General features: G+C 39.1%; 2 protein-coding genes across 4 annotated transcripts in view; both read left to right on the forward strand.

Moving 5' to 3' along the window:
* Positions 1-5,713, forward strand: part of LOC148128038 (unconventional myosin-X-like) — a 44,258-nt gene extending 38,545 nt beyond the window's left edge. The window contains exons 4-6 of the mRNA XM_087920644.1: positions 4,527-4,714; positions 4,817-4,951; positions 5,521-5,713. Coding sequence (XP_087776770.1) covers positions 4,527-4,714; positions 4,817-4,951; positions 5,521-5,692 — 495 coding nt within the window. The 3' untranslated portion in view covers positions 5,693-5,713. The remainder of the gene's footprint in view (positions 1-4,526; positions 4,715-4,816; positions 4,952-5,520) is intronic.
* A 1,335-nt stretch (positions 5,714-7,048) lies between these two features.
* LOC113441087 (unconventional myosin-X-like) overlaps positions 7,049-15,268 on the forward strand; it is a 54,981-nt gene continuing 46,761 nt past the window's right edge. For all 3 annotated transcript variants that reach the window (XM_087920642.1, XM_087920641.1, XM_026707886.2), the window contains exons 1-4: positions 7,049-7,127; positions 11,088-11,191; positions 12,797-12,926; positions 13,546-13,664. In XM_087920642.1, coding sequence (XP_087776768.1) covers positions 11,174-11,191; positions 12,797-12,926; positions 13,546-13,664 — 267 coding nt within the window. In that variant the 5' untranslated portion in view covers positions 7,049-7,127; positions 11,088-11,173. The remainder of the gene's footprint in view (positions 7,128-11,087; positions 11,192-12,796; positions 12,927-13,545; positions 13,665-15,268) is intronic.

A 15,268-nucleotide genomic window follows, 5' to 3' on the forward strand; every position in this document is an offset into this window, starting at 1 on the left:
TTATATTCCAGTAAATGATCAATTAAATGACCTGTTTTCTGGGAAGCGTCTTCTTTTGGAGTGAGCAAGGGACTTGCAAATAATGCATTATGCTGTCTAGTGATAACCTATTTGATTTTTTTTTAACCATTTGCACCCGGCTTACAATTGCACCCTCACTCACCTCTCAGCAAAAGTTCTTTAGAGTCCAGAGCTCATAATCCACCAGCTTTCATTTTGTCTGCTGCTCTTTTACGTCAGATTGTTTTTCCTTCCCCTCCCCTCCTGTCCCCTCCCCTCCCCTTTTGTCAGAAAGGGAATGAGATCAACAACATTTAAATCATGCTCTTTTCTGATTCAGAACCTCCGCATGCATTGCCTTAAGGGACAGATAGAATTACAGAGGTGAATCTACATCCAGTTTTTGTGTATTGCATTGTGTGTGTGTGTAATATCTGATGCCAGCTGCTCTCTACATAATGAAGTGACATCACTACACTGCTCATTTCTTTGGCCCTGCTGGGCAGTGCTATAAAAGAGGGGGAGGCAGGAGCCAGGCACTGCACAATTTATTGCTTGTGTTAGTAAGAAGAAAGACGGCAGCAGTTCTAGGTGTATTTAAAAGATTACATATAGCAATCCTGTAATACTTGAGTTCAGCCAGAGATCATTTCTATGCAAAAGGCTTTTTGTAAAAGAACCAGAGGAAACATTGTAATGAGAGGGGTGTTTGTGACGGTTTTTATGTTTTGTTTATTGGAAAAGGCAGACCAAAATCTTCTCTTTAAAGGAAAGAGATTGTAGAAAATTTAACTGATTTTTTGTAAAAAAAAAAAAAAAAGTTTTTATTAGCTATTAGTCATTTTATTAAGGAAAAAAAATTACAAGATGTATGAAAAATCGGGTAACTGTACACTTCTTGAATATATTGGGCTTGCGTTTCCTAAGGTGGAACAGCTTGTTACCTCAAAAAAACCATTACTGTAGTGGAAAATCATTGGTGATCAGCCAGTCTTGCTTAAATCCAGGGATTTGGTTATCTTGGGGATCAGAAATGACTAGAAGAATAATGGATGACACTTGTGGATGACATTAAAAAGAACAAGCTTTCTAGGTGTTTGATAGCAAAATGATGAATGTTGCAGCTCTGATTTAAAAAACAAAACGAAGATCTTGGAGGTTGAAACTTCTTATGTTTATTGATAACTCAGAAGTATTCAATTTTTGTATACTGCTGAGCAGGTTTGGAATTAGAGAAGTCTATGATGATCACCTTCACTAAGTTTTTGCAATGGTTGACATGCCTGCCATTCCCTCTGCCTTTTTTGTTGAGGAAAAGAGATGTCCATTATTTTTTAATGAAGTTGGGCACACTTTCAAACAAAGCAGCCATAGCTTTCATCATCATCTTACTTTACACAATGCTTTTGAGCCTTCCTAGATCTCTATAAGCTTCCTTCAAAAACAAGAATATGTGTAGTTGGCAGCCCACTACTTTGTTTTCCTGACCATTGGAAAAAATACAAGGATAATTCAGTATAGAAGAGAGTGTCTGGGTGGCCCTGGGCTGACGGATAGGGAACAATTGCATCAGTTACGGTAAAGTACATCGGAATTTAATCACATTCATATTTGCCCCGGCAGCTACATTTTGAAGGCATCCTTAACATGTTCTCAACATTCCAGATAAATCAACTGGGCTATTAGGGTGTCTCATCCCTTAAGTAGTATCATATAGGGCAAGAAAATAAAATAATGGGGTATTAGAACTCATTTCCTGATTCTTAAAACATTTATAGGCATGAGGCTTTAATTCCTTGCTAAGACTACGGAAGTAAATAGTAAAAGTTTCTCCTGTTCAATGACTATATGCTGAGGCACACAGAATGCTGTTAGTTTCCTACCAAAGTAATACCTATTTATCTACTTGCATTTGCAAGCTTTTGAACTCTGGGCAGGAGCTGGCATAGGAGCTTACCCCTTCATGCAGTGTCAAACTGTCAACCTTCTGGTTAACAGTTAATCAGCATCTTAACTGCTAGGCCACCACACCCCTGAGACTATGGAGACACATATACACATGCTATTTTCCACTTAACATTTTCTATGTAATGCCCCATTTTCAGTTTCAGTGGTTTCTGCTTCTGAGGAAATAGGATGAAATCCTAAAAATAGAAGATGTGTCCTGTTTCACTTTTCATGAAACATTCAATAAAGAACAGTATTAGAGCAGTAGTCTTTAAGAAGATCTCAGTTTGGAAAGTAATTCAAATTCTTGGCTTCTAAAAGGTTTATTCTTCAGATTTGTATGAATTATATTTCTATCTATTAAAGAAGATACTTTGGTCTTCATCCTGAATTTGGCTAATGAGTTCATATTGTATTCTGATCTTCAGATACTTTAGATTTATCTATCACCTCAGATTGTGCAGAGTCTTAATAGCTTTCTCCAACGATGTATTTTTAGAAACCTTTAATGTACCCTCTTATGTTCCTTTTTATAATGAACTGACAAGGTTTTATCCTTTAACATTTCACTCGATATATTGTTTTCACTTATACCCATTGATTTCTCCCCTGTCAATAATGGAATCTCCATTCTCGATAATAGCTTTTGATGTATTCTTAAAAAATACCTCCTGGTCAAAAGCTCATCACTGAATCCATGCTGGTTCTACGATCAAGCTACATATTCAGCAGAAGATGGTCACTTTGCTCAATTCTCCTCAGAATCTCAATGTATTTTCCCATATGGGGCATAGCTGAACAGAAATGGTAATTTCCATATTAAAAACTGCCTAGGAGAAATAATGAAACATACTCATTATCATGACCCCCTATAGTACCATTACACAAAGATGAAGGCCAGGGGAGCATCTAAAATTTGTCATAGCAGTTTTACATCTCTGGGAGAGCTTAATTGAGGATTCTGATCTTGTTCAAAGCACTGTTTGCTTGCCTCTGCAAAACAACTGAGAAGGGTATTTGTAGCATGGGGAGTGCCCTGCTGCAGTTTTTAAGCACAAGGAGACTTTTTCTTAAAAGTGCTAATTGAGTAAGAGAGACTGTTATTCTGATTTATTGTGCATATCAATTTCTTCATTCTGAATCCCAGAGCACTCCAGAAGAACACTTTTAACTCTTTCAGATTTGGTACAATTAGCATAACTTAAAGTCAAGTATCATGGTTCTCAAGCATGGAGTCCAAAGATAATTTAGTTTAAAAGGGGAAGTTGCCACCCATGACTTTGCTGTAGGATGAATGAATGAGGCTGATTATGTACTGTGTTCCTTTCATGTCCTGCTCTGCTCCCTGTTGATATCTTTAATTTAAAATTATATTTAATGGAAAGAGTGTGCTGAATATCACGGGAATATCTTTTCAAGTGGTGAAGAGTAGTGCCATGCTAGTTGGGAGGTGACGAAAGTTGCAATCACATGTACTTTGAGTGTACTATATTAAGAAGGGTTGTATGGAGAAACATTAAAACAAATTTGCAATAACTACCAGCAGGTATTTTTCGTTCTGCTTTGCTGCAGTTATGTTTTTAATACAATAAAGAAACAAGAGATCGTTCTTTTGATTATTTGGTATTCTGTAGATCTGGCTTCCTATTTATTCTTTAAAGGCTTCTCTTTTTTTTTTAATAATTCAAATCTTTATTCATTTTTCTTTTTGACTGGGGTTCCTGATTTCTGGATCCTTTATGTAACATGAAAGAGGCAACCTAGGGTACAGCCTAATTGCATAATTACCCATACTTCTGCCAACTATATTAAGAACGGTGGTAACAGAATATGGGGATTCTTATAACCTAAGCTGGGCTGGTAGGACCTCTGGTTCAATGGATTAGAAAAGCATAAAACTGTGGAATGTTGATATAATAACATGGGTGCGAATTTCTGTTAGGTTCCTAAAGAATTAATTGGAGGTTACATAATACATTATAATATATTTGGGTGAGTTGATTCCTGGGTGGCAAGGCTTGTTCACATGTATTTGTATACAGAAACACACAATTTGCCCAGATTGTTCTTTTCTATACCAGAGTTACCACTTGTATTAAGGGCTCAGGTAAGGTTTTTCTTTAACTTCAAACACACACACCCTCCTTCTACAGCAGGGCTGTCAAACTCACAGCCTGTGGGCCGGATGCGCCACACACTGGCCATGTTCACACCAGATCTAGTGAAGGGGGGAAAAGTTGTGATATGTCACGTGATGCTGTTGTAATGATGTGAGTTTGACACCCCTGCTCTATAGCATTTCTGATAAAGGTTGCTGGATCCTACCATACAATAATAATGGAAAATGCAAGTGAGGTCTCCCATTCAGGGTTTACTTGCAGAAGACCAATCTAAGTTCCCAGAACAAATGAAGGCAGAAACTTTTAACGTCTTCCCTCCCTTCCAATGCTTCTATGTTCTTTGGAACTAGCATTCAGCTATCTTGTTAACTTCACAAACCACACTTCCTTCCAAATTATCAGTTTTTAAGAAAACCTAAAAAACCCAAAATGCTTTGCCTTCCCTCTCTTCCCTTGCAGACAAGCATCGGTTCTATCCTGGTTTCTGTGAATCCCTACAAACCCATTGCTGGGCTGTACGATGCGTCCGCCATTGACTTGTACCGACAGCACTGCCTGGGGGAGCTGCCCCCTCATATTTTTGCCACAGCCAGTGAGTGCTACAGCTGCCTCTGGAGGCGTCATGACAGCCAATGCATTCTAATCAGGTGAGAGAAGTAATGAGGCTACAAGCTGCTCCTTCCCAATTTGTCCCACTGCTGGTACTGAAAAATAGGTGAAAACTCCAGAATCATTCTGTCTATTAACAGTGGAGAAAGTGGAGCAGGAAAGACAGAGAGTACCAAATTGCTGCTAAAGTTTCTGTCAGCCATGAGCCAGTTCTCCTTGGGTAGCTCTGCTTTGGAGAAGTCCACCCATGTGGAGGAAGCCATCCTCGAGAGCAGGTAAAAGGAACTCTGTTGTGGACAAGAAATGGGGAAATGGGGATATTGTTTCTCAAGAGGCACATCATGAGAATGATGACATTTGACATCCTCAATGTCAGGGACATACAGCCCTAGGTTGCAGCCTTTTGTGTGCTCTGTTGCACAGGAGCTCTGAGAAGAGGCAAGATTTCTTATTCCTTGGGATATTGTTGCAGTCAATATGGAGAATCTTTTGGGAAATCATGTCCAGCCTCATTGAATTCTCCCAAGGGACTTGAAACAACAAACCACCTACCTTAAAACAAGAACTTTTCTGCACTAAAAGAGGATGTACAATGTGTAAAATCAAGAATATTTGCATTTTCTTTCTGCTTCTGTTAGTTATAAGGCCAGTAAAGATCAAGGCACACAAATGTTATCATGCATTTTTGAGGTTATCATTACAGTTTTCAAGGCTACAAACTTTCTTTTAGCAAAAGCTTTGTCAACATCTAAATATATCATATAACCAGACTTGTATTATTGAAAAATATGTTCTGTGTAAATGTTCCTGCCAAACAAATCTAATTTTCTTTTTTTCACTAAAGCCCAGTCCTGGAAGCTTTTGGAAATGCCAAGACAGTTTATAACAACAATTCTAGCCGCTTTGGCAAATTCATCCAGCTACATTTTTCTCCGCATGGGCATATCCAGGGAGGGAGGGTCACGGACTGTATCCTTTATTTGAATGGCAGCTCTTCAGATATTGCTCACCTCTAGATTAAGAAAGAATGGAACCAATAACCCCTCTGTACAGTTAATTTGTAGATGACAGTGATGTAGATGATGAAGCAGCCTTCTGCAAATTCCATAAATGAGGTGGAGAGATTACACTATAAATACTTTTTTATGAAATTCTCCCAGCTCTCCATCAATGGCATTTTTCTCTTTCAAAGTTCAGCAAAAAAAAAAAAGGTAACTTTTTAATTCGTTAGATTTAGGAAACAAAACATCGCTTATAATTTAGGTACAACAGTGTTTGAATTCATTTCCAAGGTTATTTTTGCCAGCTATCAGAGAATATGTTATAAGAGAGTCTTAATGGCATTTATTTCTTAACTTGTTGCTCAGATTTATTGGAAAAGGTGAGTGAAGTTTGTTCTCATTTGTTTTGTTTTGTTTTTCCAACACGCCTCCTTATATGAGTGGTGAAAAAGCAACCAGGGAATGATATCGGACACAGCATCATTGGGTATTCTCAGCAAAACTGGACTATGTCCCTAGCAATTGGCAAATGTTTTGTTTAGATACATTTCTAATTAGTTCTTTATCATCTCAGAAACAAGCTTCCGATGCTTCTCTTTTCCAGGATAGTATATTTAATTTCTCTGTTGTATTAATGTTGCTCAGTGTGTACAGCTATACCCTGCATTGACTCAGACATTCATCACCTCCAGTGCATTTTATTTTAGGACTGAAAAAGTCAAAGGGAAGTTTTCTGGAAATAAGAATATGAGAGTCTAAAATACTTCTACTTGCAATCAGGCAGGCTGAGACTAACGACTAGATCAGTGTTTCTCAACCCTAACAACTTTAAGATTTGTGACTAACTCCCAGAATTCTCCAGTGAGCAGATTGACTGGGGAATTCTAGGAGTTGAAACCATACATATTAAAGTCACTAAGGTTGAAAAATGCTGACCTAGATGACACGAGCAAAGAGGCAGCATGAGCATATTCAGCAAAACAAACAAACTTGCTTTACAACCCCTATTGTGTAGATGCAACCGTAGGAAATTTTGATGAAAGGTAGTACAAGTTTTCATTTTTTACCAATGATGCAAACATTTGCTTACTTTTAATGAAGCACCTCGTTTGATACACAACAGAGAAGGAATGGTATTAAGAGTAATAGACCATGACTGTGATATGTAATTTACTTCATCCTGCATAGATATCTACCCATTTAAATGGGAAAAAATGTGGACACCATTCAGGATTTTTGTATATTGGAGAAAAAGTTGTGAAGCCAATGTGCTTCGTTTTCCTTAAAGCACCCAAACACGGTGCGTATGAATATTGGGAATGTGTATTGAGTTTCTGCTAACTGCTTTCTGTTTTCCTTTTACAGAACAGGGTGGTTCACCAGAACCCAGGAGAACGTAATTATCACATTTTCTATGCATTATTAGCTGGTGTCAGCAGGGAACAAAGAGGTAATAGTATTTCCCAAAGGTCCTCATTGCTATGCAGTGGATGCAATTTAAAGCAGCAGTGCTAACCTATAAAGCCCTACATGACCTGGTGCAAATGATCTACAGGTCCGCATTCTCCCATTGGAACCAGCCAAATTCTATTTGGAAGAAACCATTGGGGAGCGGGGGTGGCAAGGTTCAGTGCTGCTGCTTTTGAATGACAGTACTGGTCTTTTAGAACAGCCTCCCAGGGGTTACCCAGTTGGCACCCACCCTAATTGCCTTCTGGAAGTATTTAAAAACAGAGGTTTTTTTTAGGGCTTTGGAGCCATTATTCCTATTGGTAACCAGTGTAGGGCTTACAGTATTGGTGTAATCTGTTTCTATTGGCAAACGCCAGCTACCACATGAGCCACTGTACCATGAACCAACTGCAGCTTTCAAGCGGTCTTCATGTACCACATGTTGCAATCGTCTTAATGGCTGCTCACAAAAGTGTGAATCAATGTAGTAAGGTCCTTCTATCCCAAGTAGAACAATAGGTGCACCATGACCTATACCTGCTATTTGAGCAGGAGCTGTAAGTTCCAGGAGGATACTCCACACAAACAAGTTATAGACTTGTTTCCTCAAATATGAAATACCACTGGAGCAGACAAAGAATCTTGATAAACAGTAACTCTATCTTGCTAGAGGATAAGAGAGGAAAGAAGTCCAACCTCTGTGGCACCCTGCAAGAGAATATCCACCAGGCCAATTTCTCCTTCCTAATTGCTAGTGACTGGAATCAGTCACTGAGGAAGAAGCAGAACCAGTCCAATCCTCAATTCCCATAGGCAGTCTAGAAGAAAACCGTGGTCAATTGTATCAAAGGGTCGCTGAGAGGTTCACAAGACTGGGTGCACTATCCTCATCCAGGTCCTGACAAAACTAACCCACTAGTGTAATCAACATTATCTCCATTCCACTGGAGTGCACCACATTTGACTCCCCACCACCATTTCATCAACCTTCCCCTAGAAGCGAAATATGGGGGCCAAATAATGGTCTAACAGCTCTGGATCCACAGCCAGGATGGGCTGTGCCACAGCCTCTTTCAAGGCCAACAACATCATTCCCTCCCACAGTGAGGCATTAACAATTTCCTGGATTCAGAAAGCTACCTCTTCCCCATTTGTCCAAAGGAGCAAGGAGAGGGGTAGATCTAGTCCATTAGTGACGGAAAATGTTCTAGAGTGGTGGTCGCCAACCTTTTGGACCTCAGGGACCACCAAGCTCAAATTTTAAATCCCACAGATCAGAGACCCTGGGAAAATCCCCCCAAAAGTCTGCAGGACTTCCCTAGCCCATTTTCCTACCAATTGATAGTTCTTTATTTGGGATCGCAGGATACCATCTCCAGCTCCATTCTCAGGGGGAGAGAGAGACAGAGACAGAGAGAGAGAGAGACTTTTGGCTTTATGCAAGGAAAGCAGCAGAAGCAGCAAAAGTCTTCCTTTGTCTCCTGGCGGAGTTTGGGGGAGAGAAAGAAAGACTTTTGCTGCTTTCCTTGAATGCAGCCAAAAGCAGAAGAAAGAAAGAAGCGGGAAGAAGCAGCCTGGTGGCCAGGCAAGACCAGATGCGTGGGGCAAGTTCCCCCCTGTACCCTTTCCCCCCTCCCTTCACTACCTCGTGTTGTTCGCAATGCAAGCGACACAAGCCTTGTGTTTCCGTGGGCCATATGGGTGGCGCAGCCTTGTGTTCCCAGACCTCCTGGATTAATTGCTTTGGGGGTGACATTTCTCTGCGGACCACCAAAATTCTCTCGTGGACCACCGGTGGTCCCCAGCCCACTGGTTGATGACCACTGTTCTAGAGAGTACCCCATCCACTTTATCCAAGGTCAAAGGAATTCCATGTGTCTAAGCAAGATGATGATCCCATTCTGTGTCTATGTAATTCATTCTTCTTGCAGGTGAAATGAAAGCAAGAGAGTCTCAAACTTGTCAATCCACCTTCTGTTTTAGGTTTTGCACCTGAGGGGCTAAGGGGACTGGTGTTAGTATTGCATCTGATCATAACTCTCGTCTCAGCTCTCTTCTAAACAGTAGTGCAGTCCCAAGTTCCAACAGTGAGGTGGGATTACTCCTCCACTGATTGCATTACAGTATACCAAAACTGAGCAGTGACCAAAGTTCTCAAAATATCCCCATGTCAGTCATATTCTGTCCATTGATTAGGATGTGCCATTTCAAGCAGCTGTTTCTAGAGAGAATATGTTTAGGTATGCAAATCAAGGGACCAGACAAGATACTGTTACTAGCCAGCAAGTGGTCACAGGTTGGCCGAACGTTTTCTGCATTCTGCTATTGGCTACGAAAGGCAGAACTGATTGGCTGCCCGTTCTCTGCGAATCATATAGACTCACCAGTGTATAATCAGGTCTGATTATAGCATCGTGATGTCAGCAAATATAGCAACTAAGATAAATCCTTGCTGGGTTTTTAAGCAGAATTAGAAAAGTAGAGAAAATGAAACGGTTAATTTATGTACTCTGGCCTTCTAGTCACCTGCAGTTCATTTTCCTTTTTGTTTTGAATTCCCATAAACTCGATGTCTTGCAGGGTGATTTTTTTTTTCCTCCCCAGAATTTCCTTCTTTCCCTGAAAAAGATGGAATGGGTCTGTCAGCTACAATAATCTGCTATATCTTCTCAGTTACCTTTTTCTCCTATTGCTTTGCTCTGTCTTCATAAACATGTTCAGATAAGTGTGTCGGAAAGCCTGTTTCCATCTTAATATGCTGCATTAACCATAGCTGTAGATCTACAGGAAAAACAACAGGGTTGCTTCAGAAAGACAAAAACGTTATTAGAATTATTTGTGGTCTTACATTAAAATTCATGTAATTGATGAGATTTGCCTATTTAGGCTGATAGATCTCAAAGTTCATGACCAAGTCTCACGTTCCCAGCATCATTTGTGGATATGCCTGAAACACATGTCAAATGTAGAGTATTGTGGAAATCAGACTGAAATTAGTATTGTAATAAATATTGCTGGAGGAAAAAAAAAACATCGGGAACACATCTGATTCTTCGCCTGGTCAGCCTCTGATGGAGATGCTACTGACAGAACAATCAGGAACAATCTGTATTTCAGATTTCCAGCTGTATTTTCTAGTATGCCAGTAAGTAGGTTTAGACATATTTTCCAGTTAAGTGCCTGGAAAATATTGTAGCTTATGAGATAGAGGTTTAAGTAGTATTCTTACCCTAAAGGCAAGGCAGCCATTTTTAAATAAAAGCAGCTTCACCTAATCGCATGTTGAGTTGAGAAACTGCAGCAAGAATAGACACATAAATCCTTTGTCTACATACTACAAATATTTTCCACTCAAAATTCATCCCTTTTCCAGTTGAATTTACCAGCCCAGGAAAAAATATGCATTCAAACTCAAAATACTGTCCTCCCAAGACTGCTATTCATTCAAAGAAACCAAAGAAAGCTATTTGTCTCACTTCCCTGCATTTATATGTATCAATGCTTTTCCAATAAGCAGAATCCTATCAACTCTTTCTTTCGCACAGAGGAACACTTTAACTGATGGACTGATTTTATGCCATCAAATCAGTGTTGACTTAGCGACCATATAAGTGGATTTTCCCCAGGAGTGGAACATCTGACCACCTTCTCCTCTTTACATTAGTTTTATTTCCCTGCAGGCAGGATATTTATTTCGGCAGTGCTGGCCATGCACGGCTAATCAGTCTACTGTTTTGCATGTTTTGTTTCATCCTGCAGGGTTAAGCGGGGAATGTTAATATGTGCTACTTTTGGGTTCAGAACATGGGAAAAAAAAAACAGGCTGCTTAATGTGTGCTTTTGGCTCATGTTCGCTGGTCTCCTTTCTCTGTGTTCATTGCCTTTGCTTCTTTTCTCTGTCCTTCTGCTCTGGTCCTTAACTGTTGTATTTCTCCTTCTGGGAGCTGCTTTTTTATAGAAGGCCTCCACTTGCTGGAACCCAAGAACTATCGTTACCTCAACCAGTCTGGCTGTATAATCAACGAGGACCTGGATGACCAAGAGATGTTCAGCAAAGTTATGGTGGGTTTCTTCCTTGACTTCCCAGGCAAAATTTGGTGAATGGATTCCTCTGCTCCTCCACCCCACCCTGTTTTTAAAAAAAGAAAAACGTGCCAGTTGCTTCTTTGCATGAAGGCAGATTGTTGGGGGGGAGCAAAATGCCCACAGGCTAAGAGGGTTTTGCACTCTTGAATGTGGTGCCTGATAATGATGTGCATTGTTTAATGACAATTAGAGTCTATTTAGACTGAAGTAACATAATTTGAAGAGAAATCTCATCTTCCCACCAGTATTTTGTCTTTCTGTTTCTTGAATGCCTGCTTTATCATTCTTGTTCCTTTTACTTGGAGGAAATATCTGAGGAAATCATTTAGTCTGCAAATATCTGGATACTATTTTTCAAGGTGGAGAAAGTAAGAGACAAAATAATAAGGCATTTATTATTTATAGAGTGCTTTAAAAGTGAAGTCCTTCTGTAGAAGCTAAATAACAAAAGTAGGCAATGGATAAGAAACAGGCATACAAAGGGAGGGATCAGGAGGGAATTATCCTAATCAAATGCCTCAAAAAATAAGTGGATCTTATTACAATTACTTTGCAGATCTAAAAACCATTAAGTCTAAATCCTCTACTTAATAAGATGCAGTTATGATCATTTTCTGTTGTAATTATTATTCCTGTATGTGATTCAGTAAATCTGTAGAAGCTCAAGTATTCATTATCTCCAGGAAAAAAAATCAGGAATATTGGAATCCCAAAATGTGAAGCCATACCATTGCTAACATGGTGCTTTTGTTAAAAAAAGAAAATATTAGCTGAGTAAATTGAGATCAGATTGTAATATTTATTTTACAGCATGACAAATATTGATTGTTTGCTGCCTGTGTAACTCAAAAACGTTGAGAATAAGTTTCCGTTTAATAAAAATTGGGGAACAACAGTTTGTTGGCAAGAATTAAAGAATTATTCAAGGAAGCAAGTTGTATGTTGACTCTGTTACTACAACAATTTACTATTTGGCCATAAACAATTGGAAATCAATTGGTACCCCTATGTATCATGAGCTGCTAATTCCAGGATATTATAACTTACCTTTGCACTTTATAAGAAACATGAAAGTTGTAATAAGAATTTAGGAACATGTGAGTGAGAGCTATGATTTGTTTTGGTATTATTGAAATATTAAGGTTCCATTCCACACAATTGAGAGTTACATTCCTCAAACCTCTTGAAAGTAAATTTCACTACATGTTGTAGTGCTCCTTCCTACTGTGGGTTTGGATATGTAACTTTAATTTATAACATCATTACAGAGAATATAGAGAGAACATCTTTACAGAGGATGTACAAATGTACAGAGATTTTTCTTAATAAATTATGGAGAAGATGAGTGTATTAGCATAGCTTTTGAATTATCATCTTACAACCAGAGTAAGAGCAAGGCAAGCATTCCAAGCAAGGCTTTTATTATGATTCCTCCTTCATGGAATTTGTTTTTCCAGTGCTACTTTGCATAATATTTTTAAACACAATAGTGCCAAGTAACTGGAAGCACTAGTAGCTATCTGTACAGAAACACCTGGCTTCTTGAAAGTATCATAATGATTCTGAATGTGTTTTGAACAGACTGCATTTGAAATCATGGGATTCAGTTCTGAAGAGATCAGAGACGTTTTCAAACTTATATCTGGCATTCTACAACTTGGAAACATTGAGTTCATGACGGCTGGAGGAGCTCAGATTACCACAAAAACTGGTACGTGATGCTTATTGTGAATGAATCCTCACCTGGAATCTGCTCTTCCCTCATAATTTTGATGCATATCCATAATTAAGCAAGTAGACGATGGCAATTGTGGCCATTTTATATTTTTCTGCATTGTTGACAGGTAAATGGATTCCCAGGGATACAGCTATTTTCCAATTTAAAATTTTAAAAAAAAATGCAAGTTGGTTATGAAAGGGTTTATGTATGTATCTTGCCTAACCAATCTGTTATTAAACTTCTCAGTCTTAGTAGATCCATGTTCTCTTTCCATTTAGTTGCTTAACAAATAAAAAAAGTATTTTAGCACCAAAGTGGAAAATAAGAGCTTGTCTTTTAAAGTATATGTTATACAGAGCAATTTTCTTCCCTTCTGAAGTGCCAATTAACTCTGGGTTTTCCACCTTGAGGAACAAGGATCTTTCAATGAAATTTTGGGAAAATAAATATTTCAGAGCTGTTGTCACATACTAATAAAGTCTTCTTAGCATAAGATCTTCACCGTTGTTGCTTAGTTTCCACTTTGAAGAAATTTGTGTAACTTATGCTTACTATCAGAAAAAGAAGTACCATCTCTTATTCTCAGATCTCAATTGTCCTGTCTCCTTAGTGCTGCATAATGTCAGTGAACTGCTTGGCTTGGACACCTTCCAGCTGTCTGAGGTACTTACTCAAAGATCCATGTTTCTACGTGGGGAGGAAATCAGCTCTCCCCTCACTGTGGAACAGGTAAGTTAGTCATTAGCTGCTTTACAGTTCATATTTGCTATGAAGAAAGATTGCCCCTGGATGGCAGCATTCCCATGAGCATTGAGGGATGCCTTGATTTGATGATGCATTACTTATTCCCAGAAGAGAAAGATTCCTGGAATATTCTTCGTGCTTCAGGATTTAAGAATAAGCCTGGGTAATAAAGGCAGGTATGAGAATGGAAGAGAGAATGGGTGGATCAGCTTTGTTAACAGAACCATTGCCATGGATATTTATACAATGTAAGCGAGGAAATGTGGGACAATGTTTATGAAAAAATTAATACAGGGATTTTGCAGAACTCATTCCTGCAAACTACACTAGTAAAAACTCTTTGTAGAAGATGCAGCCTATTTACATCAGAAGAATTCTGCTGATGTATTGGCTGAGAAACAAGGTGGATATGGTATGGTGTATCTTTCTTTTCACTAGCTTTCCTCTAAAGCAGCGGGACCCCAATACTGTTGCTTGCTTTCGTCTAGAAAGCTGCCTGTTAACACATAGCATGGCAATGTTTGACACAGACCACAGTCTTTTCGCTAGGTTCCATGAAATGGCGCAGAGAAGTTCAATGGATTTTGTATGTGGTGTAAATTCTAAGCAAAGAAAAAAGTACAAAATATTTTATTAGGAAGTCAGAGAATTCTTGTAAGTTTTGAATGAGGATGAAAATCAAGAGCTCCTTGAGTCAAGCTTGACTTCTGGTGGATTTCTAGACACACTCATGTAGTTTGCTTGACAGAAATATGGAAATATTTAATCATTGCCTTCTTCTGGGATATTTTTCATTTTCCCCATCTAGGCACAGTCCAGATAATTCCTACTTGTACTCTACTGAGCTCCTAAAATGGACTAATTGCATTGAAAAGCTAAGGCTCCAAAAATGCCAATGCCTAGCTTTGGTGCTTGTATGGAACATGAATAGGAGCAAGAGGGTACCATGCATAACTCTTCCCATCCCTGACTGGTGCAAAAATAGCAAGCTATGGTTCATGACAGTAAGGGTAACCTTTCCGTGCTAATTAGGCTTCCTGGCTTCTGAATGCCCCTTTTCTCCCTCCAGGGATAGCAGTCAGCTGTTGTCAAATACCATTTTGGCCGAGAAGGCTGGAGATCTTAGTCAGCTTGCATTGTACTCAAAGCTCATTACCATTCCAAACTTTGACATTTAGAGTATGTTAAGCAGAAGGAGCTAAATGCAGTCAGTGAAGGCTTTGACAGGATGCCTATGGATGTGTGTCTTTGCTGCCCCTGCTTGTGTCCCACTTCTGGATATGGAAAGACATGCACTAATCTGAAAGATGTAACTGAGATATGGGATGACTGTGCAGTCTGACCACTAGGGTTCCCCTTGTCTTTGTACTTCATTAAGGGAATTGGCAGATTATGTAGCTGTTCCCTGAATTGGCAGATTAGTTGCTGTCCTGACCTGGTCGCCCATATATCTTCAATAATGTTTAGTTAGAAACATGTCAAATAATTTTGCCCAATTCTTCCCTAGCTTTACTTTCATATATTGTACTTTCATCCTATGTATACTTCTATCCAATGAATTGGAAGGAGTAGAGGAAAGCTCCTAAAGG

The sequence above is a fragment of the Pseudonaja textilis genome, chromosome 1, assembly GCF_049901715.1.
Source record: "Pseudonaja textilis isolate UNSWEBS1 chromosome 1, rPseTex1.2, whole genome shotgun sequence".
In the NCBI taxonomy this organism is placed as follows: domain Eukaryota; kingdom Metazoa; phylum Chordata; class Lepidosauria; order Squamata; family Elapidae; genus Pseudonaja; species Pseudonaja textilis.